This window comes from Phacochoerus africanus, chromosome 1, assembly GCF_016906955.1.
Source record: "Phacochoerus africanus isolate WHEZ1 chromosome 1, ROS_Pafr_v1, whole genome shotgun sequence".
NCBI classification, from domain to species: Eukaryota; Metazoa; Chordata; class Mammalia; order Artiodactyla; family Suidae; genus Phacochoerus; species Phacochoerus africanus.
In genome coordinates, this window is record NC_062544.1 from 219,283,630 (window position 1) to 219,307,336 (window position 23,707).

Here is a 23,707-nt window from a genome sequence, read left to right on the forward strand (position 1 = left end):
TAAAAATTAAAAAAATAAATAAAATAAATAAAATGTTTTGGTTTAAGGTATTTATATTAAAACAGAAGAATACTATACATCTCTATTCTTTGACTTACCAAAATGATTCTCCTCCCTTTTTTTTTTAAATTAAAGAGATTGACTAGACAGATTTTTGTATCATATCTCACAAGTGAACACATAAGAACCCTTAGGACAATGGACTATCTTAAATACCTCACTATAGATGTTTTTGAGAAAAGGAAAAAGAAAAATCACTGATTAATCTTATTATTATTTCTGAAGTAGACTTTTTAACATCAAATTAATTCTCACTAGATAATAAAATCTTATTTTATTATTAATAGTTGTGCCTTTGTTATTCCATTTCAGAACTCAGAAGTCTACTAAATAAACAAGAGCCTGGGACAGAGTTTAGTCAAGAACTTAGACAGCTTATTGGGCTTTTAAGCCCTAAGGGCTATCAGGAAGTGGAAGAGCAGGTATTAAATTATAAAAATTATTTGCATGATATTTGCTAACATTTCAGTGAACATTTTAGTTTAAAATATTGGATAATAGTACCCTCTTGAATTTTTTATTTGCTTTCTCTCCCCTTTCCTTCCCTTATTTTCCCCTAACATCCAGAGCAGCCATAGTTTGATAAGAAAAAGAATTGCTCATGGACTACATTTTTAACCCTAGAGCCTTTTATATTTTAGCCCCTAAGGAGGGTCCTTCATACCCTTGAATTCTTGAATAAGTCAAGCCAGGCGTAATAAGTGAACCAAAGATGTTAAAGCATTAAATGAGTAGAAATACGAAATCCTTGTAATTGAATGTGAGATTAATCAGGGAGACTTCAGAGCTAACTAGACTATGTCTTGAGTATGTTCTAGATATCACTTGAGCCTCCTTTGAAAGGTCAGGTTTAATATTCTTAGGCCTTCCCTGTCCTGGACGTGTGAAAATGTTGCCTCTGCCTAGCTTATTAGGGATGGAGATTAATATTTGCTCAAGCCTGATATTTTAAGAAGTGAGCTTCTAAAAAAGACTGCTAGAGATGTCTCTAAATTAGTTTTGCCCTTTAATTTCAGAAACTGCATCAAGCAGCTTGCCTGATTCAAGCTTATTGGAAGGGTTTCCAAACTAGAAAGAGATTAAAGAAGCTTCCATCTGCTGTGATTACTTTGCAGAGGAATTTCAGGTAAAAAAGTTTGGCGAGAGGAATAATAATCTGAGAGAGCTAGATACTTCATATTGGAGTACAGCTGAGTAAAAACTTGAGAGTTTGGGGTTTGTTTGTTTTCTTTGTCAATTTTCTAATCTGTTTCTTTCATTCTTGCTTTCATTCTTACTCCACACAATTCTGAGTACCAGCACTCCATTAACTAGAAGTATTTTTGAAAGCAAAGGACATAATGTAAGACACAAATCTAATGTGCCAGATACACAATCCTATTCACTTGACTTTTTTTTTGTCAGCCGAGCCTTCAGAGGGAGACAGTGACAGTTATCTTATTAAACACTTAAAACTAAACGTTGCTATAATTGTTCATGTGTAATTATGGTAAAAATGTGTATGAGTATGTAAAGATTTAAGTATGTCAACCTGATTTTCCTCAATAAATATGGCATGAGTATATATGGTTAATGAGATACGACACAGTTGGTCATTTATCCCTATTCCAAGTAGACTAAAAATTAAATACTGAAAACATGGCCCAGTTTTTATATCACTAACCCATCCAGATTCTTAGAGGCAGTAAAAAGAAATACACACACACCACATACAAATGAGTTAGCTCCTAGCTCATTGCTGGTGAAGTAGAGCCATCTCAGGTGATTTTTCATGCAAGCTAATTTAAAGTTAAGTTTTAGTTCACTACAGTGAAACTGACATATTCCAGTAGTCATTTTTTAAAAAGAAAACTGAAACCATTATTTTAATAACTGCAGCTGCATTTCTCAGTTACAAACATGTTTTAAAATAGTGGAAATTGAGTCATTTGTGTCTGTGTTTTCTTTCGATTGCCTCTAAGAATTTAGATTGGTTGGTGGTAGATATTGAAGCCACTCTGGGTAACTGTGTCCGTCAGTGGAGATTCTTTTGTTGTTAAAAAGTTTCCTTCAGGAGTGGGTTACAAACTTAACTAGTATCCATGAGGATGCAGGTTTGATCCTAGCCTTGCTCAGTGGGTTAAGGAACTGGTGTTGCTGTGAGCTGTGGTGTAGGTTGCAGACATGGCTTGGATCCCACGTTGCTGTGGAATAGGCCTCCGAGTCAACCCCTAGCCTGGGAACTTCCATATGCCACAGGCGCAGCCCTAAAAGGCAAAAAAAAGTTCCCATCAGAGGAGACTTACTGATAGTTATTAATATCATTGGGCATGAGTTTTGTTGGTAACAAAAACAAAAAAAAAGTATTAATTTTTGGGGGGGCTCCACCCACAGCATGTGATAGTTCCTGGGCCAGGAACTGAACCAATGCCACAGCAGAGACCAGAGCCACTGCATTGACAGTGCCAGATCCTTAAACCACTGTGGCCACAAGGAAGCTCCCAAGAATTAATTTTTTTAAAACATGCTTTAATTGCCTAATATATGTCAGGGGCTACACTAAGTTTGGGGAGAGTTAAACAGACTTGAGTTTGTATCCCTCTTCAACAACTTTTGGGCTGAATGATCTTGGAAAAGTTTCCCCACCTCTCTTAATCTCAAAGTTCTCATCTATAAGATGGGGATAATTATCTATGTACCTCACAATGTTAAAATAATAGGAAGTCCTTTTAGCATGTTACCTGGCACTTAGAAAGTGGTAGGGAGGGAGGAAATGAATATGGCACATTTTTTGCCCTTAAATATTTACAAATCTAGTTAGCTCTTTAAACAATATTCATGAAAGGCAAGTGTAATTCATTCCAGCATTGCTCAAAGTTTATTGTCTATCCTCCTGGCTATTTCTTTAAAAAATATTTTATAAGCATTTCTTTGGTCAAATAAATTTGGGAAATGAATACTTTGAGAGTCAAAATCAATATCCTTTTATTTAAGAGACTGAGATGTTTTTGGTATAGCTTTGCTTTTATACTGAACTCAGGTAGAGTAGTTATCACTTATGGATTCTACATGCTATCATTCTCAGCTATCCTCCTAAATTTAAAGATGCCCTTATGCCATGGATTCAGACCTTTAATGTTTAGTGGTATAGTAGTTGCCAAATTTGTCAGTTTACTTTTTTTGCATTAAAATCTTTATTTAAAAGTATCCTAGGATTGGAGTTCTCTGGTGGCTTAGAAGTTAAGGATTTGGCATTGTCATTGCTGTCGCACAGATTTGGCCCCCCAGCCTGGGAACTTCCGCATGCCACAGGCATGGTCAAAAAAAAAAAATTTTTTTTTTTTTTGCTCTTTGTGTTTTGTTTTTTGGATTATTTTGTACTTTATTGTTGTTACAAACAGTACTTAGGAATGTTTCCTTAAAGCGATTTGCAAGAGTTTCTCTAAGACAGATGTCCGAAAATAAATTTTATGGATAGTGATTCCATATGCATCTTCCACTTCACCAGATCTTTCTAAAATTTTCTCTAAAAAGTACATATTTACCCTCTTAGCAGCAATGCATGAGTTTCAGATTCTCCACATACTGTTACTCTACACAGTATGTAATACTACTCATGTTATCAAATGTCTTTGGAAATGTTACAGAACATTAAACCTGGGTGACAGTAACATGAATATTCACTATATTTATTTCTAAATTTTCTGTATAATTGAAGCCTTTCTTAATTTTTTTTTCCCCACTGTACAGCATAGGGATCAAGTTGTTCTTACAAAAAAAAATTTTTTTAACTTATACTAGGATTATATGTTTTGTCCACTTATATATCTAGGGAATCTAATTAATATTCTACTATTTTAAAATAGAAATTCCATTGCTTTATGTAACAAAACTAATTATAAATTTATCCATTAAAAAACATTAGCCATAAAGCCAAAATTATTTAAATCTCACATTATAATGATTTTAATTTTTTAATCTCAAAATTGCTCCAGGCTTCAGCACCTTTCCTCTTCTATTAGTTGCAACAGTTTATGCAAATTCCTCTTACTTGCTTTGTAGCGAGGCTTTCTGCAAAGGTTATTTCTGTCTCTTTGTGGTCAGGTCATTGTCTCAAAATAATTTCCCTCTCCCATGTTTTGTTGGGGGGAGGGACTGCCCATCACTCATGATTCTGGACCTAAAGATTCATCAGAGCTCTTCAGATTCAACAAGAGATATTCTTTTTTTTTCTGGTGCTTTTCTGTTTTACCTTCTTTTTAAACCCAGTAAATTTTATTATATTTATAGTCATGCAACAGTCATCATAACCCAGTTTTATAGCATTTCCATCCAAAAATCCCCAGCCCAGTCTATGAGTCTGTATCATTTTTTCAGATTCCACATATAAATGAAAGCATGCGACATTTGTGTCTCACTGTCTAACTTCACTTAGCATGATAATTTCTAGGTCCATCCATGTTGCTGCAGATGCCATTATTTCTTTCCTTTTAATGGCTGAGTAATGTTCCATTGTGTATATGTACCACATCTTTATCCACCCCTCTGTCAATGAACATTTAGGGTGCTTATATGTCATGGCTATTGTATATAGTGCTGAAGTGAACATTGGGGCACATGTATCTTTTCGAGTCATGGTTATCTCTGGATAGATGCCCAGGAGTGGGGTTGCTGGATCAAATGGTAATTCTATTTTTAATTTCTTTGAGGAATCTCCATATTGTTTTTCATAGTAGTTGCACCAAATTACATTCCCACCAACAGTGTAATATGGTTCTCTTTTCTCCATACCCTCTCCAGTACTTATTGTTTGTGGCCATTCTGGCTGGTGTAAGGTGGTACCACATAGTGGTTTTCATTTGCATTTCTCTAATAATTAGTGATGTTGAACATGTTTGCTTGTTTGTTTGTTTTTTCTTTTTGGCCATCTGTATGTCTTCCTTGGAGAACTGTCTATTTAGTTAGATCTTCTGTGCATTTTTTGATGGGGTTGTTTGGTTTTTTTGGTATTGATCTGCAGGAAGTGTTTATACATTTTTGGAGATTAATCCCTTGTCAGTCACTTCATTTTGCAAATATTTTCTCCCATTCTGTGGGTTGTCTTTTTGTTTTGTTTAGGGTTTCCTTTGCTGTGCAGAAACTTTCAAGTTTAATTAAGTCCCATTTGTTTATTTTTGCTTTTATTGTCATTACTCTAGGAGGTGGATCTGAGAAGATGTTGCTGTGGTTTATGTCAGAGAGTGTTTAGCCTATGTTTTCCCCTAAGAGTCTTATAGTGTCCAGTCTTATATCTAGGTCTTTAATCCATTTTGAGTTTATTTTTGTGTATAGTGTTAGGAAGTGTTCTGATTTCATTCTTTTACATGTAGCTGTCCTGTTTTCCCAGCACCAGCACCACTTATTGAAGGGACTGTCTTTTCTCCATTGTAAATTCTTGCCTCCTTTGTCATAGATTAGATGACTGTGTGCATGGGTTTAATTCTGGGCTTTCAGTCCTGTTCCACTGATCTCTATTTCTGATTTTATGCCAGTACCATTACTGTTTTGGTGACTGTGGCTTTGTAGTATAGTCTGAAGTCAGGGAGCCTGATTCCTCCAACTCCATTTTTCTTTCTCAGGATGGCTTTGGCTATTCTGGGTCTTCTGTGCCTCCAAAAAAAAACTTTAAACTATTTTGTTTGAGTTCTGTGAAAAATGTTCTTGGTAATTTGATAGAGATTGCATTGAATCTGTAGATTGCCTTGGGTAGTATAGTCATTTTGACAATATTGATTCTTCCAATCCAAGAGCATGATATGTCTTTCCATTTATTTGTGTCATCTTTGATTTCTTTCATCAGCATCTTATAGTTTTCAGAGTACAGGTCTTTTGTCTCTTTTTGTAGGTTTATTCCTAGGTATTTTATTCTTTTTGATGTGATGGTAAATGAGATTGTTGCCCTAATTTCTCTTTCTGCTCTTTCATTGTTAGTGTATAGAAATGCTGTTGATTTCTGTGTATTAGTTTTGTATCCTTCAACTGTACCAAATTCATTGATGAGCTCTAACAGTTTTCTGGTAGAGTCTTTAGGCTTCTCTAGGTATAGTATCATGTCATCTGCAAGTAGTGATAGTTTTACTTCTTCCTTTCCAATTTGGATTCCTTTTATTTCTTTTTATTCTCTGATCGCTGTGGCTAGGACTTCCAAAATGATGTTGAATAGTAGTGGCAAGAGTAGACATCCCTGTCTTGTTCCTGATCTTAGCAAGAATTCTTTCAGCTTTTCACCATTGAGAATGATGTGAACTGTGGGTTTGTCATATGTGGCCTTTATTATGTTGAGGTAGGTTCCCTCTATGCCCACTTTCTAGAGGGTTTTTATCAGAAATGGGTGTTGGATTTTGTCAGAAGCTTTTTCTGCATCTATTGAGAGGATAATATGGTTTTTATTCTTCAGTTTGTTAATGCAGTGAATCACACTGATTTGCGGCTATTGAAAAATCCTTTCATCCCTGGATAAATCCCACTTGATAATGGTGTACAATCCTTTTAATGTATTGCTGGAATTGGTTTCATTAATATGTGTCTTGGGGTGTTCCTCCTTGGGTGTATTTTATATGGTACTCACTGTGCTTCCTGAATTTGAGTGAGTAATTCCTTTCCCATGTTAGGGAAGTTTTCAGCTGTTATCTCGTCAAATATTTTTTTCTGGTCCTTACTTGCTTCTCCTTCTAGCATCCCTGTAATAGGGATGTTGGTGCATTTAAAGTTGTCCAAGAGTGGAGTTCCCGTCATGGCGCAGTGGTTAACGAATCCGACTAGGAACCATGAGGTTGCAGGTTCGGTCCCTGCCCTTGCTCAGTGGGTTAACGATCCGGTGTTGCCATGAGCTGTGGTGTAGGTTGCAGACGTGGCTCGGATCCAGCGTTGCTGTGGCTCTGGCCTAGGCTGGTGGCTACAGCTCCGATTCAACCCCTAGCCTGGAACCTCCATATGCCGTGGGAGCGGCCCAAGGAATAGCAAAAAAAAAAAAAAAAAAAAAGACAAAAAATAAAGTTGTCCAAGAGTTATGTTAGACTGTCTTCATCTTTTCAATCTTTTTTCTCTTTTCTATCCTGCATCGGTGATTTCCACTAGTCTGTCCTCTACCTTGCTTATCTGTTCTGCCTTCTCTATTCTGCTGTTGTTTGCTTCTAGTAAATTTTTGTTTTAGTTATTTTGTTTGGCATCTCAGCTTGCTTAGTCCTTAAATCTTCTATTTCTTTGCTCACTGTTTTTTATAATTTCTAGTTTATTTCCAAGATTTTGAATAATTTTTACTATCATCAGTCTAAAGTCTTTTTCATGGAGGTTGGTAATCTCCAGATCATTTAGTTGTTTTTCTGAGGTTTTTTTCCTTATTCCCTTATGTAAGTCATAAGTCTCTTTTTTCATTTTGTATAGATTTTTGGGTATGGTCTCCTTTTTGTAGACAGTAGGGTTATAGCCTCTCTTGCTTCTGATGTCTGCCACTCTTGTGGCTGAAGTTTGTACAGGGGCTTGCCATAGGCTTCCTGATGGGAGGGACTGGTGCCTGCCCACTGGTAGGTGGAGCCAATTCTTATCCCTCTCATGGGTGGGGCTTTGTCTCTGGGTGTGATTGGACACTGTGCACGTGGGGGTTCTTTAGGCAGCCCGTTTGCTGAGGGGTGGGAGCTATGTTCCCACCTGGTTTGTTGTTTGGCCTGGGACTTTTCAGCCCTGATGGTTGGGGCCAAATTTTTCCAAAATGGCCAGGACTAGAGGAGCACATGCTGATGACTATTCCCAAGACCTTTGCCTCCAGTGTTCTTCACCTACAATGAGCCACAGTAACCCACTGTTTTCCAAAAAGATCCTCCAAGAACCACAGGCAGATCTGATCCAAATTGCTTTGAAGTCTCTGCTTTCCCCTGGGACTCAGTGCAAATAAAAGTCTATATGCACTTTTCAGGAGTGGAGTCTTCATTTCCCCCAGTTCTGTGGAGTTCCTGCACACAAGCCCTACTGGCCCTCCTCTCCAAATGCTCTGGGATTTCTTCCTCCCAAAACCAGGTCTCCAGTCATGGGAACCTGATGTGGGTCAGAACTCTCACTCCCATGGGTGATTTTCTACAATACAGTTACTTTCCAGTCTGTGGGCCCACCCATGGTGACTATGGTGTTGCTTGCATCGCATAGTTGCTCCTCCTATGGTCTTGATATGGCCTCCTCTTTGTTTTCTGCAGTAGGATATCTTTTTTGATGGTTTGCAGTCTATTCTGATTGAAGGTTGTTAAGCAGTTGGTTGTAATTTTGTTGATTTTATGAGAGAAGTGAGCTCCAGTCCTTCTACTCTGCCATCTTCAAGAGGTACTCTTTATGGTTACACCCTTGCTAAAGCATGTTCTTGGAGGCTTCTTTTTTACTTATTTTCATGGTTAGAAACTATTTTCTGTTAATGTTTTCTAACAGCTGCCTCAGTTACCTTCAGGAAAGCTCACAATTTACTACCTCTGTCATTGTGCTCTTACGTATTTTAATTTATTTGTTTGACTTTGTAGTGAAGAAAACAGTTTTTCCCTCTAACCATTTTAGGTTCATTGCCTGGGGCCCTGAAAATTTTACTGACAGAAACAGATTATTAAGAGAAAAACAGTTTATTAATGTGTAAGCACACATCACATGGAAGAAACCTGATATGATACATAACTCAAAAGGATGGTTAGAACTTGTGCTTATATAGCTATTAACGAAGAATGTTAAATTTATAGAGAAGTGATAGATGAAAAGAAGATTAGGCTTCTAATGGCAGTAAACTGAGGGAAGGTAAATATATTGGGGGAAGTAATAGAAGATATGGTTAATTTGTGCGACTCTGTCTTGGCATCAACTTTCCATCTTCATGGGCGTAAAACTTCCTTGGGAAGGGGAATTTATGGCATTCCTCATTTCCCAGATGTTTCTGCTTTAAGTCATTTAAGTGACACTAGACTTCTTTCTGCATTTCTTGGTTTTCATTTGCCTCCAGCTGAAAACAATCTTTATGCCTGAGTGGCTATTCCACTATTGTTCAACTTCCCCTTGAAACTAAGCTCAAGCGTATAACTATCTCTCTTCTCTCTTTGCCTTAGTGACAGTGATTATAGGCAGCAATCACTCAGATAAATGTTTGAGTTAATGAACAGAACCCATATTTTGCCCATCAACTCATGTGGGACTCTCCTAGTTCATATTTATTGTATCACAGAAAAATTCCTGGAGAATTACTGATGTCTAAGCATCGCATAGTTTGGTCACCTCACTCTTTGATGGTAAAGATTCATGTTAATTAAATGTAAATTGTGGAATGTGCTTACATAAATTATTTTGAGAATACAGTATCTGATCAGTCATTCCCTTTTCAGAAGTGCAATACAAATGCCAGTTAGATGCTTACTCTTTCTTACAAAGGAATCAGTTAGATGAATAATCTTTTAATTTTTGAGTGATTATAGAAACTCTTACCCACAGAATAACTAGAATGTTCCTAAAGGTGTTAGAAAAACATTCAAAATCATATTACTTCCTAGTAAATGTTTACAAACAGTAAATTATAACATATGAATTCATAAACACATATTTACAATTTATATTCATTATTTCAGTCACTGAACCTTACTTTTCTACTGTCTTCCTGGTTTGTTTTATATTTCCATGGTCTTTTGCAGTTTTGCCATATTTTCATTGCCTGTATGTCTAAGTTGTTTCCTAAACCCAGTTTTCTGACAGATTAAATGTCTTAGCAATGCAGTTGTAATGATTACTATATTTCTCATACTAATAGCGTATTAAAAATATTAGTAATGCAATATTAGACATTATAACCTATAATCAATTAGAAATTAGAAACGGAGGTGGTTTTTTGTTTTATTGTTAATCATTTTGAAAGGAGATACTGTATAGGGAGTGTTCTCTTTTATCCTCATAAGTAGGTAAAGGGCAAAACTATATACTATGCAACCCAGAAGTTTTGAAGGGGAGTTCTTTAGGAGAGGCAGGTTTCAATTAGCCATTCTTCAGGAAGATAAGGGCCCTTACTTGATTCTCAGCTCTCAGGGAAGAGCAGGAGATGTTTAGAAACTGTTCAGTTTGCCCTACATCCTTTCTAGAACCTCTTTCCCTTTTGGCACACATGCATGCTTGACAAGTCTTACCTTTGATAATAGGGTTAAGAAAAATGTCTTGAAACAAATAAACTCTTAACACCAGTTTGGCTTAAGCAGAAAGCCAAAGAAAACTTAAATTATAGTTGGTAGCAGTTAAAAGCTGTAAGGAAACAAAAGTATATACACATAAACACACACATGAGATTTTATCAGAATAATTTTGTGAGTTTTCTTTCTCTGCTTTAAAATATTTTCTTATAAAGTCTTATGCCCATTGTTTTTTCTTTTTGAAAAGAATTGAGTTAAAATCAATAAACCCTCTCTAACTATACCATTATGAAGTCTAGCTGTTAAGACTACAAAGCTAAAGCCAAGATACCACATTTGTTAGCTGTATAATTCTAAGGAAAGAATCTATGAGCAAATGTTTTTGAGTGAGATCTATACAAATTAAGTCTACAAAGATATAAATAATAATAATGCAGTCTGCTTTTCTTTTTTTAAATCACCTTTAGTTTCTTTTTCTAGGAGTATGTGAATGCACTTTGGGTATATTTACTGTAGACTGGTATTTGTGATCTCCTTAGTGATATACATAGCAATCAAAAACTGGGTCAAAAGGGCTGAGGAGAAATTTTGATGAATAAAAGCAGATAATATAGAAATACTAATTAAATAAAATTTTGTGGCTGCATGAAAATTTTCATAATTCTAAAAATAATATTTATTTGTCAGTAACTGAGAAATCAGTAAACATATGAAGTAAATTAAAATCATCCACCACTTATTCAAGAGACTGTCTTTTTTTCCATTGCATATTCTTGCCCCTTTTGTGAAGATTAATTGGCCATTGTTGTGAGGGTTTGTTTCTGGATGTTTCATGCAGATATTGAAAAGTCTTCAGTAATCAGTTGCTTGTTTAGTAGCATATTAATTAGCCTCCACCTTTGTGGGTTTTTTGCAGTTTTTTTTTTTTTTTTTTTTACTTGTAGATTATTTCTAATCCTGTAGCACTGTGGTCAGAAAAGATGCTTGATATGATCTCAGTTTTCTTAAATTTACTGAGGCTTGCTTATTGCCCAGCATGTGATCTGTCCTGGAGAATATTCCATGTGAACTTGAAAAGAGTGTGTTCAGCTACTTTCAGATGGAATAATCTATAACTGTCAATTAAGCCCACCTGTTCTAATGTGTCACTTAAATTTGTGTTTCCATGTTGATTTTCTGTTTGAATGAGCTGTCCATTCATGGAAATGAAGTGTTAAAGTCCCCAACTATTATTATGTTACTGTTCATTTCTCCTTTTACAGCTGTTAGTATTTGCCTTATATATCGAGGTGCTCCTGTGTCAGGTGCCTATGTATTTGCAGACTTTATATCTTATTCTTGGATTGATCCTTTGATCACATATAGTGTCCTTTGTCTCTTTATTTTAAAATATATTTTGTCAAAAAAATATATTTTGTCTGATAGGAGTATTGCTACTACATCTTTCTTTAGATTTCTGTCTGCATGGACTTACTTCTTGCACCCCTCCACTTTGAACCTGTACTTGGCTCTAGATCTGAAGTGAGTCTTCTGTAGACTGTGTGTGTGTGTGTGTGTGTATCTTGTTTTTGTATCCATTCACCCAGTCTGTGTCTTTTGGTTGGAGCATTTTATTCATTTATATTTATGGTAATTATTGATATATATGTTTTTATTTGCATTTTGTTAATTGTTTTGGATTTGTGTTTGTAGGTCTTTTGTTTTCCTTTCCACTTTTGTTTTCTTGTGATTTGATGATTATTGTGTTTGGATCCCTTTTTCTTTTTTGGTTTGCAGCTACCATGAGGTTTTGATATAGCCGTCTATATATGTAATTATATAATTGTTTTAGGTTGCCAATATCTTAGTTTCAAATGCATTTCAAATATCATGCACTTACACTTTCCTCCTCTCATGATTACTGGTTTAGATACCATATATGTGTGTGAATGATTTGCTACCTTTACTGTGTTTGCCTATATTGGTGGGCTTTCCAGTTTCATAATTTACTTGTTTCTTGTTGAGACCTTTTCTTTTCCACTTAGACAAATTCCTTAGCATTTGTTGTAAAGTTGGTTCAGTGGAATTGAATTCTTTAGTTTTTGCTTTCCTCTAAAGCTTTTGATTTCTCCACCAAAGCTGAATGAAAGCTCTGCTGGGTAGAGTATTTTTGGTAGGTTTTTCCCTTTCTTCACTTTAACTATATCATACACTTCCTTCTGTCCTGCATCTATTGGAAATATCAGCTGATAACCTTATGCGGGTTCCCTTGCATGTTATTTGTTGCTTTTAACATTTTCTCCTTTAATTTCTGTCAATTTGATTATTATGTGTCTCAGGATGCTGCTTCTTGTGTTAATCCTTCATGGAACTCTCTGCACTTCCTGGACTTAAGTGACTGTTTCCTTCCCCAGGTTAAGTTAGGGGTATTTATCTCTTCAAATATCTTTTCAGGCCCTTTCTCTTTTCCTCTTCTGGGACCCCTATAGTGCAAATGTTGGTGCATTTGATGTTGTCCCAGGTGTCTCTTAAACAGTCCTTATGTCTTTTCATTCTTTTTCCTTATTCTGTTCCATGGCAGTGATTTCCCCCACTCTGTTTTCTAGCTCACTCATCTATTCTTCTGCCTCAATTATTCTCCTATTGATTCCTTCTAGTATATTTTTCATTTTAGTTGTTTTATTCTTAATTCTGTTTGGTTGTTCTTTATATTTGCTAACTCTGTTAAAAAATTTCTTGTGACTTCTCACTCTGTGTATCCATTCTTTTCCCAAGTTCTTAGATCATCTTTACAATCATTACTTTTATCTCTTTTCAGGTAGATTGTCTGTCTCTACATCACATAGTTCTTCTGGGGTTTTATCTTGTTACGTTGACTGGAACATATTCCTCTACCATCTCATTTTGTCTTAATTCTGTTTGTATTTTTATGCATGTGGAAGGTTCATTACATTTCTTGACTTTGTAGATGTGGCTCACTGTAGGTGATACCCTATGTGTCCCAGCAGTATACTCCTCTCTCAACACCCAAGGGCTGGAGACTGGCCAGTCCCAGGGTGGGTCCCAACCTGTGTTTATGGACTTAGTTCCTCAAGTTGTAGAATTGTAGTTTTCTTGCTTCTGGTATCTGTTCCCTGGTGGGTGAGGCTGGTCTAGAGACTTGTGTAAGTTTCCTGGTGGGAGGGGCCATTGCCTGCCTAGTGGGTAGAGCTGGGTCTTGAGCCTCTAGGGGCAGAACCGTGTCAAGAGACATGTCTAGAAGTGGCCGTGGGCTCAGGAAGACTTCCTTTAGACAGCCTGTCCACTGATAGGTGGGGCCATGTCCCCAGCCTGTTGGTTGTTTGGCCTGAGGCATCACAGGATTGGAGCACTAGCGCCGTTGAGTGAGACCAGGTCTTGGTACTATGTCTCAAGCAGGATGTCTGCCTCCAGAAAGAGTTCAAGTAGATGAACATTTTCTGATATTTCCACCACCAGCTATTATGACCCCAGAGAGAGCCACAACCACTCCTTGCCTCCCCAGGAGTCCCTCTAAAACCAGCAGGTAGGGCTGCCCCAGACTCCTGTGGAGTCCCTGCTTTGCCCTGGATCCTAGTGCACACAAGACGGTGTGTGCACTCTCTAAGAGGAGTCTCTGTTACTCCCAGCCCTGTGGTGCTCCTGTAGTCAATGCTCACCGGCCTTCAAAGCCAAATGTTCTGTGGAATCCTTGTCCCCCAGAATGGGGAGCCTGATGTGGGGCTCAGAACCCTCACTCCCATGAGAGAACTTCTACAGTATAATTATTCTTCTCTTTGTGTGTTGTCCACATGGGGGGTATAGGATATAATTATTTCTCAAATGTGCCTGTGTGCCTTTCCTACTGTCTTGTGATTTATTTTTTGTCTTTGGATGTAGAATATCTTTTTTGATAGGCTCCAGTTTTTTAATAAATTCAGTTCAGCAGTTATGATTTTGGTGTTTTCATGAGAGGGGGTAAGCTCAGTCAACTCTGCCAAGTTGTCTCCTGGCTCTTCTAAATTATCCTTATTTTATTTTCACTTGACATTAGATTATGGATATACTCCCATGTTACTTAATATTCTTTGAAATTTTTGTTTTTTCATAGTTTATAGAATTCCATTTAGTGAATGAACCAGCATTCATTTATATAACTTACTGTTGTGGGACCCATGGTTTGTTTTAAACTTATTACTCTTGTAATACTATGGAGAACATCCTTGAACATAAATCTTTAAATACTTAATTATATTTTTCTTTAAGAAAGTTATTGGAAATGTAATTAATTGGTAATATTTTTTAGATTTTTGATACATATTTTAAGTATTTCTCCAGAAAGATTGTACAGCAGCATCACATGAAAATTTATTTCACCATACTCTAACTACATTAAGAATTATCTTCAAAAATTTTTTGCTCTCTGTATTTATGTGATTACTAGTGAGGTTAAGCCTTTCTTCATACATTTCTTGAAGAGGCATATGATCATGAAAATTGTGTGTAAAGTAATTAATGTTTCCATCACAGATCTAAACGAACAAAGATGTTACTGAAGCTAAATAGACAGAAGGAAGAAGAGGACCACAGATTACAACTGCAGCTTCAAAGGCAGAGAGCCATGAGACTTTCCCGAGAATTACGGCTGAGTATGCTTGAAATAGTTCATCCAGGTGCGTGGCAATAACAATTTCATAAGTCTAATAAGGCTGATTAGGGTATCTTTTAATAAGCCAAATTTCCTAGTTACCTGATGATTTCTTTTTTAAAATGTGGATCTTTTCCCTGTTTCTCCTTTTTCAGGTAAATCTTTTTAAGTTCTTCTGAGTCAAAGTTTACATTTTTTTTTCTGATTAAAGCCTATTACATGATGATGAGCAATCTCCCAACTAGTTTTCTTAACTTTCAGATAAATTAGTGAAACAAAATTTCATGCTTAAAAATAGCTATCAATGACATAAAGAAAGACCCCCCCCCTTGAGTTTAAGTAAGGTATTAGAAAATTACTACATTCTGCCCTCAGAACTCTACCCATACCCCAGTACAAACCTTGTGACACCTTCTTGCCACCTTTGACACACTAAGGTGAAATTAACATTAAAGTAAATCTGGGAGCTCTGAGTCATTTCAAGATTTCTTTTTTGTTCTTCCCCTTCCCTTCCTTCTACTCATTCCCAGTATCCTTCATTAGTCTCTTATTTCTCTTACTTTTTCTTAAATGTAGATAATTACAAGGTTTCCATCCTTATCCTGTTATTCTCATGTTGCTCTTCCTGAGGTATCCCATCCATAACTGTAGCTTCAACTACCAGTTAGCACTCTGAAATCAGATTTCAGAGTGCTAACTGTAGCTTCAACTACAGTTAGCACTCTGAAATCTGGTCAGCATCCCTACCTTCTCTCCTAAGCTCTAGACCAGCCCTACCCTATAGAACTTAATACAAAATGATATGTTCTATAACTGTGCTGTTGAGTACAGTAGCCACTGGCTAGAGGAAGCTATTGAAATATGGCTAGTGCACTTGAGTACCTAAAATTTTAATTTTACTTTATTTAAATTTAGCCATTTGTGACTAGTGCATCTACTGCATTGAACAACACATTTCTGTAGCCATCTGCTTATTGGTTAGCTTTACTTAGATATCCACAAGCATTCCCCAAACTAGTCATAATATGCCCCCACTGATTTATTCTTCCTGTAGTCCTCATCTCTCAGGTAATAGCACCAATAATCTGCTCAGTCTCCCATCTATGAGACATCCTACAAGTCTTTTCTTCCCTCACCTCCATGTCCAGTTTGTCACTAAATCCTATAAATTTTATACTATCTCTCAAATAGATCCCTTTTTATTACCTTCTGCTGCCTTCTTCTATGAGCTAGCTATTGTAAACTCTGGGGTATATGGTGACCAACTCCTGGAAGTAAAAAGAAAGTCATTTCTAGCACCAAGTGAGTAACTGAAGAGAAATTTAGAACCACACAGAGTGCACTATTTGCCCTTTGCCTCTAGTGGTGCTGAATAACATCCTAACTATTTACTTGTGAAGCTTTTTTCTAAATGTTCTTGCTGTTGGATTTAGCCCTTTCCTCATTCCTCTGATGCCATATGTGTGTGTGTGTGTGTGTACATATGTCTTTTTTCTAAAGAAGACGCATGATCTCAGAAAGCTTTTGGAGCTTTGTTTCTGAAATCTTAAAATCATTGTAAAATAATAGAATTGGGAGAGTCAGTGAATAATACTGAAAATAAAAGGACTGCAAAGTTGTTACTGGCATTGTCCTAATTCCAGAACTTGAGAAAGCATAAAAGTAAGTTTTTTGTAATAGTGTCTGTCATCTTTTTAGGTCAGGTGGAAAAACATAATCGGGAAATAGAAGAGAAATCAGCATTGATTATCCAGAAACATTGGAGAGGGTACAGGGAAAGGAAAAATTTTCGCCAACAGAGGCCATCTCTTACGGAGTATAAAGCAGCTGTCACACTTCAGAGAGCAGTGAGTCTGTTGTAAGATTAATACCAGATTAGGAGGCAAAAACATGGGTTTGGACCTGATTTTGCTATTTACCTGCTATAAAGTCTTGGTCAAGTCACTTATCTTTTCTGAGCTGTAGTTTCTTCCTCTGTAAAATGAGAACCTCCTTACCACTGGCCAAAATGATATAAACATTCAGTCCTTCGTACTTCCATAGATCTTTGTACATCATTTACCAAAATGCAATGTTGTTACGATTTTTTTCTTTCTTACTTGAGCTATGAGCATCTCAAGGATGAGGAACTAAGTCATAATAATATTAATAATATAATGATAATAATAAATAGTCAGCTTCCCATATGTGCTTGACCTATGAATGGATGTCTACCCTATATTTTGACTCACTTGTTATGTGGATCAGATAACCTAATTTATGGGAAAGTATTTTGTCAATTACAAAGTCCTATGCAAGTGCAGTATATCATATCTGATACTTTTTAAAATTTATTTATTTATTTATTTATTTTGTCTTTTCTAGGGCTGCACCCATGGCATATGGAGGTTCCCAGGCTAGGGGTCTAATTGGAGCTGTAGCTGCCAGCCTGTGCCACAGCCACAGCAACACTGGATCTGAGCCGCGTCTGTGACCTACACCACAGCTCGTGGCAACGCCAGATCCTTAGTCCACTGAGCAAGGCCAGGGATCGAACCCGCAATCTCATTCTTCCTCGTCAGATTCGTTAAACACTAAGCCACGATGGGAACTCCCTGATATTTGTTTTTATATCTCATATCTCATATCTGTGTTTTTAATGCACAGATAATGTATTAAATACTATTATATCATTACAGTTCCTAAATTATAAAATGGTGTTTTTAGATGATAATTTCCCTGGGATTTTTCTAAAGCATAATAATATTTTATAGCCTTAGAAAAGCGTAGCACAAGACTGTATTTCATTTAATGACCAGTTTTCCTAATATCTAGTTATTTACTTATACATGATTAACTTTCATATTAGGATATCAGGTCATATAGCATTTAATTTTCAAATCCACTACAGTTAAACTTAGGTTAGTTCCAGTTTTTTGAGCAGTCTCTTTGTTGATTAACCTTTTACAAAGATTTTTTTAAGACCATTCAAAAAACAAAGTAGGGTAAATACTAGGGAAATAAGAAGAGATGTCTGCTGCCTCCTTCCTCTTCAGGCCCTCCTGGGGATTTCAGGCCATATCTGTAACAAACAGTTCTGAACTATCACTGAATCACACCTGCTGCTTACCGTCTGCTAATAAACAAAGCCATATAAGGATTAAGCCATGGATGTGAGAGTTGAAAACTGATGGCAAAAGGAGGAAACTTTGGGTCCTTTCTAATACCTTTACTTCATGGCTATCTCCTTTTTAAACTCTTCCCTGTCAAAGAATCAATTGGGCCCTTATTAAGATGACTTACCACCTACCTTGCCTGATGTAGTTAAGTCCAATACTTTGTCAAAGGGTCCTCTACTTTAAAGTGAGATGTCCCAGTGTGTTTACCATTCCTTGGAGTGAGAAGCAAGGGTCATCTTAGGAAGATACCTGAGGGCTAAAAAGGCAAAGTTATCTTGGCTTTCACACTTTCCTTTGGCATAAGAGGGGAAAAAAAATGGTTACATCTCCTTCATACTTTCCTCCAAAAAAATGGTTACATCTTCATACTTTTCCCCACCTAAAAAAGGGAATGTGAGTCTCCACTGAAATAAGAACAAAAATGGATGGGGTCAAGGTCATATTTATAGTCTTTAGAGCTCACTGCCAAAAATAACAGTGAAGTCAAAGCAGAGATAATCAAAAATAGACAAGGAAAGAAGAGGATTACTTTCAAAGAGGAAAAAGAAAAATGACCAAGTACAGAGAAGGAAGAAAAAAGGAAAGTAGAGAAAATTAAAACAAGGTAATGGTCAGCAAAGGACACATTTTGCCACATATTGAAACATCCATTTCTAAGATACACTAAAGATTTGCACTGTCTAATACAGTAGCCACTAACTACATAGAGCTATTAAGTATTTAACACATAGCCAGTCCAAATTGAGATGTGTTATAAGTGTAAAAGTCTCACCAGATTTTGAATACTTGGTATGGAGGAAAAAAGAGTGTAAAATGTCACATTAATTTTTCATTTTGGTTACATGTTGAAATGCTTTTACATATAATGAGTCATGCTTCTGTAACTCAGTATATGCAAAATATTAATTTCACCTGTTTCTTTTCAGCTTTTATTGTGCCTTCTGAAAATTTTAAAATTATATACTTGACTGACTTTATATCTCTGTTAGCACTGCAAATGAGCTTGATAAGAAAGAAAAGGAAATAATAATTTATTGGTTTCACAGAAGGAAGTAGGAATAAAATTTCATTGAACTTATCCTTCAGGAGGAACTGGTTATTAGTGTCCTTGGCAGAGAAAGGACAGAGCTATTATTTACCTTCTCTTCCTCCCTTTGTGCAAAAAGAGGGGCATTTTTTCTCAGCTAAAAATCGAGAAAACCCCATGTAAACTTGTTAATTTCAAAATACACATCTTTAGTCATGTAGACAAATTAGAGTTCTCTGTAGTGATATATAGCATTTGAATTAAACTTGAAGCATTAGCTGCTTTTCCCTTTTAATGCTCCAGGATTTTCTTTTCTTTCTTTATCATCTCAAGAAACTCAGAAGGAAGGTGATGTTTGCTGATGTCTTGCTCTCCAGATCCAAAATGATGGCTAATTCTTTCTTGCTACTTGATTATAGCAGAAAAGTATGATAGCACTAATATACGTATCCATTAAATGCTAACTACGGAAGCACTTACTGGAACAAACCATTGGCATTTGAGAAAATACATCAATATTGGGAGACAAATGCAATTTCAGAGAGTCCTGAATGACAAAGAATGAGGAGAAGAGACAGAGATGTCAAGGTGGACTTTTCTGAACAGAAATTCCTCTGCTCTGAAACCATTACTCTGAAGTTCCTAGCATAGCATCATAAGCATAGCTTGGTAGTAAAAGCAGGAGGTAAAGGAAAGATAAGAGAAGCTAGGAAGAAAAATCAGAAAAGGGAAAAATAGAAGAAAAGAAGAAAATCTCTCAACAGGAGAATGCAAGCACGGTTGAAGGCTCGAGTACCATATTAAAAACAGAGGTGTTAAGGAAGTTTTATGCACTGAATGTTAAGACCTCCAGCCCCTTTTTTCTTCTCAGTTCTCACAGAACTGTCCTGATGGCATATATCCTATAAAAAATAGGTTGAAAGCATTTTCTTTAGGAAATCCAAGCAGCCCCCCAATAAACAGTTGTAAATATACTCACAATGGGGTACCCCCAAAGAAACAGCCAAGTTCAGTAGCTGTTAAAGAAGAACATAGTAGGAGTTCTCTAGTGGCACAGCAGGTTAAGAATCCAGACTCTTATTGTCACTACCATGGCTTGGGTCAGAGGTGTGGCCTGGATTCGATCCCTGGCCCCAGAACTTTTGCATGCCATGGGTGAAGCCAAAAAAGAAAAAGAAAAAAAAGAAAAGAGAAGAAAGAAAAATAGAACATAGTAGATAAACCCTAACCACCTGCTTGGTATTTGTAAACAGCTTTTTAGTGACTACTCTTAAAATATCAGCTCTTGAATAAATAACTAAAATAAATACTCTTAAAATATCAGCTGAAAATATCACTGGACATCTGAGGGAAGCTAAGGCCACTAACAAAACTACTTGGTAGAAATAGAAATATTTCAGGGATAATGGAGTTCCTGTCATGGCTCAGCAGTTAACAAACCCGACTAGCATCCATGATGACGTGGGTTCGATCCCTGGTCTTGCTCAGTGGGTTAAGGATCCAGCGTTGCCGTGAGCTATGGTGTAGGTCACAGACGCAGCTCAGATCCCACATTGCTGTGGCTGTGGCGTAGGCTGGCAGCTACAGCTCTGATTGGACCCCTATCCTGGGAAACTCAATATGCTGTGGGTGTGGCCCTGAAAAGACAAAAAGCCAAAAAGAAAAAGAAAAGAAATATTTCAGGGATAAGAAAACTTTTAAAATTCATTGTTTTTTCAAAGATAAAATAATACATGAAACAAAACCAAGATGCTGTATAACGGGGAACAAATAGAATAAAATTTAACAGAAAATAATGAAAGACATAATAAAAGGACTAGGAAAAAAGTCTTAGGAAATCTAGAAAGCAGGGCAAAAAGAAAAGTGAACCAGTGAGATCAAATATCCTTAACTTTGAAACAGAATAAAAATGTTGATGAGAGGAAATCAAATAATGTAAGATTTCCCAAAACTGAGTATCATGAGTTTTAGTTTAAAAGGACTGACTAAATGTCCAATACAATGACAGAAACACATTCACTTTTATTGTGCATTACTGTGAAATGCATTAGGGATAAAAGTATTCCTCAATAGCATCATTGGAAGCTAAAAGGTATTGGAGTAAGGCTGACACATATTTGAGGGAAAATGATTTCCAACTAGAATTCTATATCCAACCAAACCATCAATTAAAGGTAAAAATAGACTAAAGACATTTTTATGCATTACAAAGTCTCTGAAACAAAGGAATAACTGAAGAAAGAAGACAACATAGAATCCAGGAAATATAAAAGAAAATTGAAATGGAGTCGCCAAAATGATGGTGAACACAGATCTCGGGTAGACAGCTGTGCACCAAGCATAGAGAACAATCACTTCAGATTGTTCAAAAGCTGCAGAAAATGTGTGTCCAAGAAAATAAGTTTGATAGAATGCCTGATGTGTTTTAATGTACTGACAATTAGGCAGAGCTTGTGATATATAATCTGTGATAAATATATAGAAAACTAAGCACAGGAAAACAACAGAATTATTAATTCCAGTGAAAATAAAAATATGCAAGGAAGAAAAGTACTCATTGCATACTATATGGTCAAAAAATGAATAGCTTTTATGTAGTAGGCATTATAATATAAACATTGAACAGTGATTTAACTAGGATTATGATTTAATAATGTTGGGTATTTTGAGATATGTAAAGTATGTGGGGCTGCAATCAATGAAGTTAAATCCTTACCATTCATACAAGAGAGTCAATAGACAATACCTGTTACTGAAGAAAATTACGGAAAAGTAGATGGAGATAAACACCAGAAGGCAAACCTGAAAGAATTAATGTTGTCTTTGGGGGAGGGAACAGGATAAGTGGGCAGAGAACTGGGTTTTTTTGTTAATTTTTAAAACTGATACTCGGAGTTCCCGTCGTGGCGCAGTGGTTAACGAATCCGACTAGAAACCATGAGGTTGCGGGTTTCGGTCCCCGCCCTTGCTCAGTGGGTTAACGATCCGGCATTGCCCTGAGCTGTGGTGGAGGTTGCAGACTCGGCTCGGATCCTGCATTGCTGTGGCTCTGGTATAGGCCGGTGGCTACAGCTCCGATTCGACCCCTAGCCTGGGAACCTCCATATGCTCCGGGAGCGGCCCAAGAAATAGCAAAAAGACAAAAAAAAAAAAAAACTGACGCATTAAAGGATAGGAGTTCATAAAGAAGATGCGGTACATATACACAATGGAATATTACTCAGAATATTTTTAGCAATGGAATATTTTTAGCAACATGGGCCTAGAAATTATCATGCAAAGTGAAGTCAGTCAGACAATGAGACACCATCATCAAATGCTTTCAATGACATGTGGAATCTGAAAAAAGGACAGAATGAACTTCTTTGCAGAACAGATACTGACTCACAGACTTTGAAAAACTTATGGTTTCCAAAGGAGACAGTTTGAGGGGTGGGAGAATGTGCTGGGGGGTGTGGGATGGAAATCCTATAAAATTGGATTGTGATGATCATCGTACAACTATAAATGTAATAAATTCATTGAGTAATAAAAAAACTGACACTTTAAACAATTGAGTTTATATAATCTAGTTTAAATAATCTCTTAAACAATAGAGTTTAATAAACTTTTTGGAAAGCATTGAGTAAAATATTTTAGATTTTGCAGATGATGCAGTCTTTTGCAACTTTAGCTTTGCAGTTGTAGCACAAAGGAAGCGATATACAGTATGTAAACAAATGAACATGACTGTGTTTCAATAAACATTATTTATAGACACTGAATTTGAATTTTACATAATTTTTACACTTCATGAAATGATTATTTTCCTTTTTAATTTTGTAATCATATGAAATGTAAAAAAACAGTCTTAAGTTCTCAGGCTACTCAGAAATACATATGGGCTGGATTTGACCTGTGAGCTATAATTTGCTAACCATTGGCTTAAGCAATGTGAATATATAACTTTGATGAAAATAAAAACTACAAAGAAGTGAGAAGAGTGAAAAAAATCAGGCACAATAATTTCAAATCTGTGTCCAAATATTGCTTGTTATAAGATTTCTTCTTTTATTGGCAGTTCATTCTGAAGGACATGAGAAAGCACACTTTGTACCAAGCTTTTTCTTATACACTATCTCTTTGATCTTTACAGTCTTTTGGCTAGGTAGAATTGGGATCTCTGTTTTCTGTAGACATAGAACCTGTCCTATAGAGCTCCAGTGACTTGCTCAAATCATAGTTTTTAAAGGACTAGAATTAAGACTAGAATCCAAAGCTGATTTCCAGTTTTTTTCTCCTTATTGCCTTCTGTACAAATAATACATGAATATATCCTGTAAAATATTAAAACACTGTAGAATATAATTATAAATTTATTGTCCTTTGTCACCCCTATCACAATCCCATCTCTCTCCCCATTCACACTAAAATATAAAAATTGTTATAGTGTTGTCACTATGATATATTGTTGTAGGAAGAAAGTAAATGGTTCTATTAGGGAAGAAAAAAATCACAAGCCTTTTTTTTCCCCCAGGCACTTAAATTCCTAGCAAAGTGCCGTAAGAAAAAGAAACTGTTTGCTCCTTGGCAAGGACTCAAAGAACTCACTGATGTACGCAGAGTTGAACTACAGCAACAAGTGGATGACTATGTCAGAAGACATCCAGTATGTAGCCTTCTGTGCCATGGTACCAGTGTTACATTA

General features: G+C 36.3%; 1 protein-coding gene across 2 annotated transcripts in view; it reads left to right on the plus strand.

Moving 5' to 3' along the window:
- IQCB1 (IQ motif containing B1) overlaps positions 1 to 23,707 on the plus strand; it is a 59,680-nt gene that overhangs the window by 31,733 nt on the left and 4,240 nt on the right. Inside the window, exons 8-12 of one of the 2 annotated variants that reach the window (XM_047791218.1) lie at positions 373 to 482; positions 1,077 to 1,186; positions 14,718 to 14,860; positions 16,534 to 16,682; positions 23,537 to 23,668. In XM_047791218.1, the coding sequence (XP_047647174.1) occupies positions 373 to 482; positions 1,077 to 1,186; positions 14,718 to 14,860; positions 16,534 to 16,682; positions 23,537 to 23,668 (644 nt within the window). The remainder of the gene's footprint in view (positions 1 to 372; positions 483 to 1,076; positions 1,187 to 14,717; positions 14,861 to 16,533; positions 16,683 to 23,536; positions 23,669 to 23,707) is intronic. The other variant, XM_047791226.1, reaches the window with a different exon arrangement.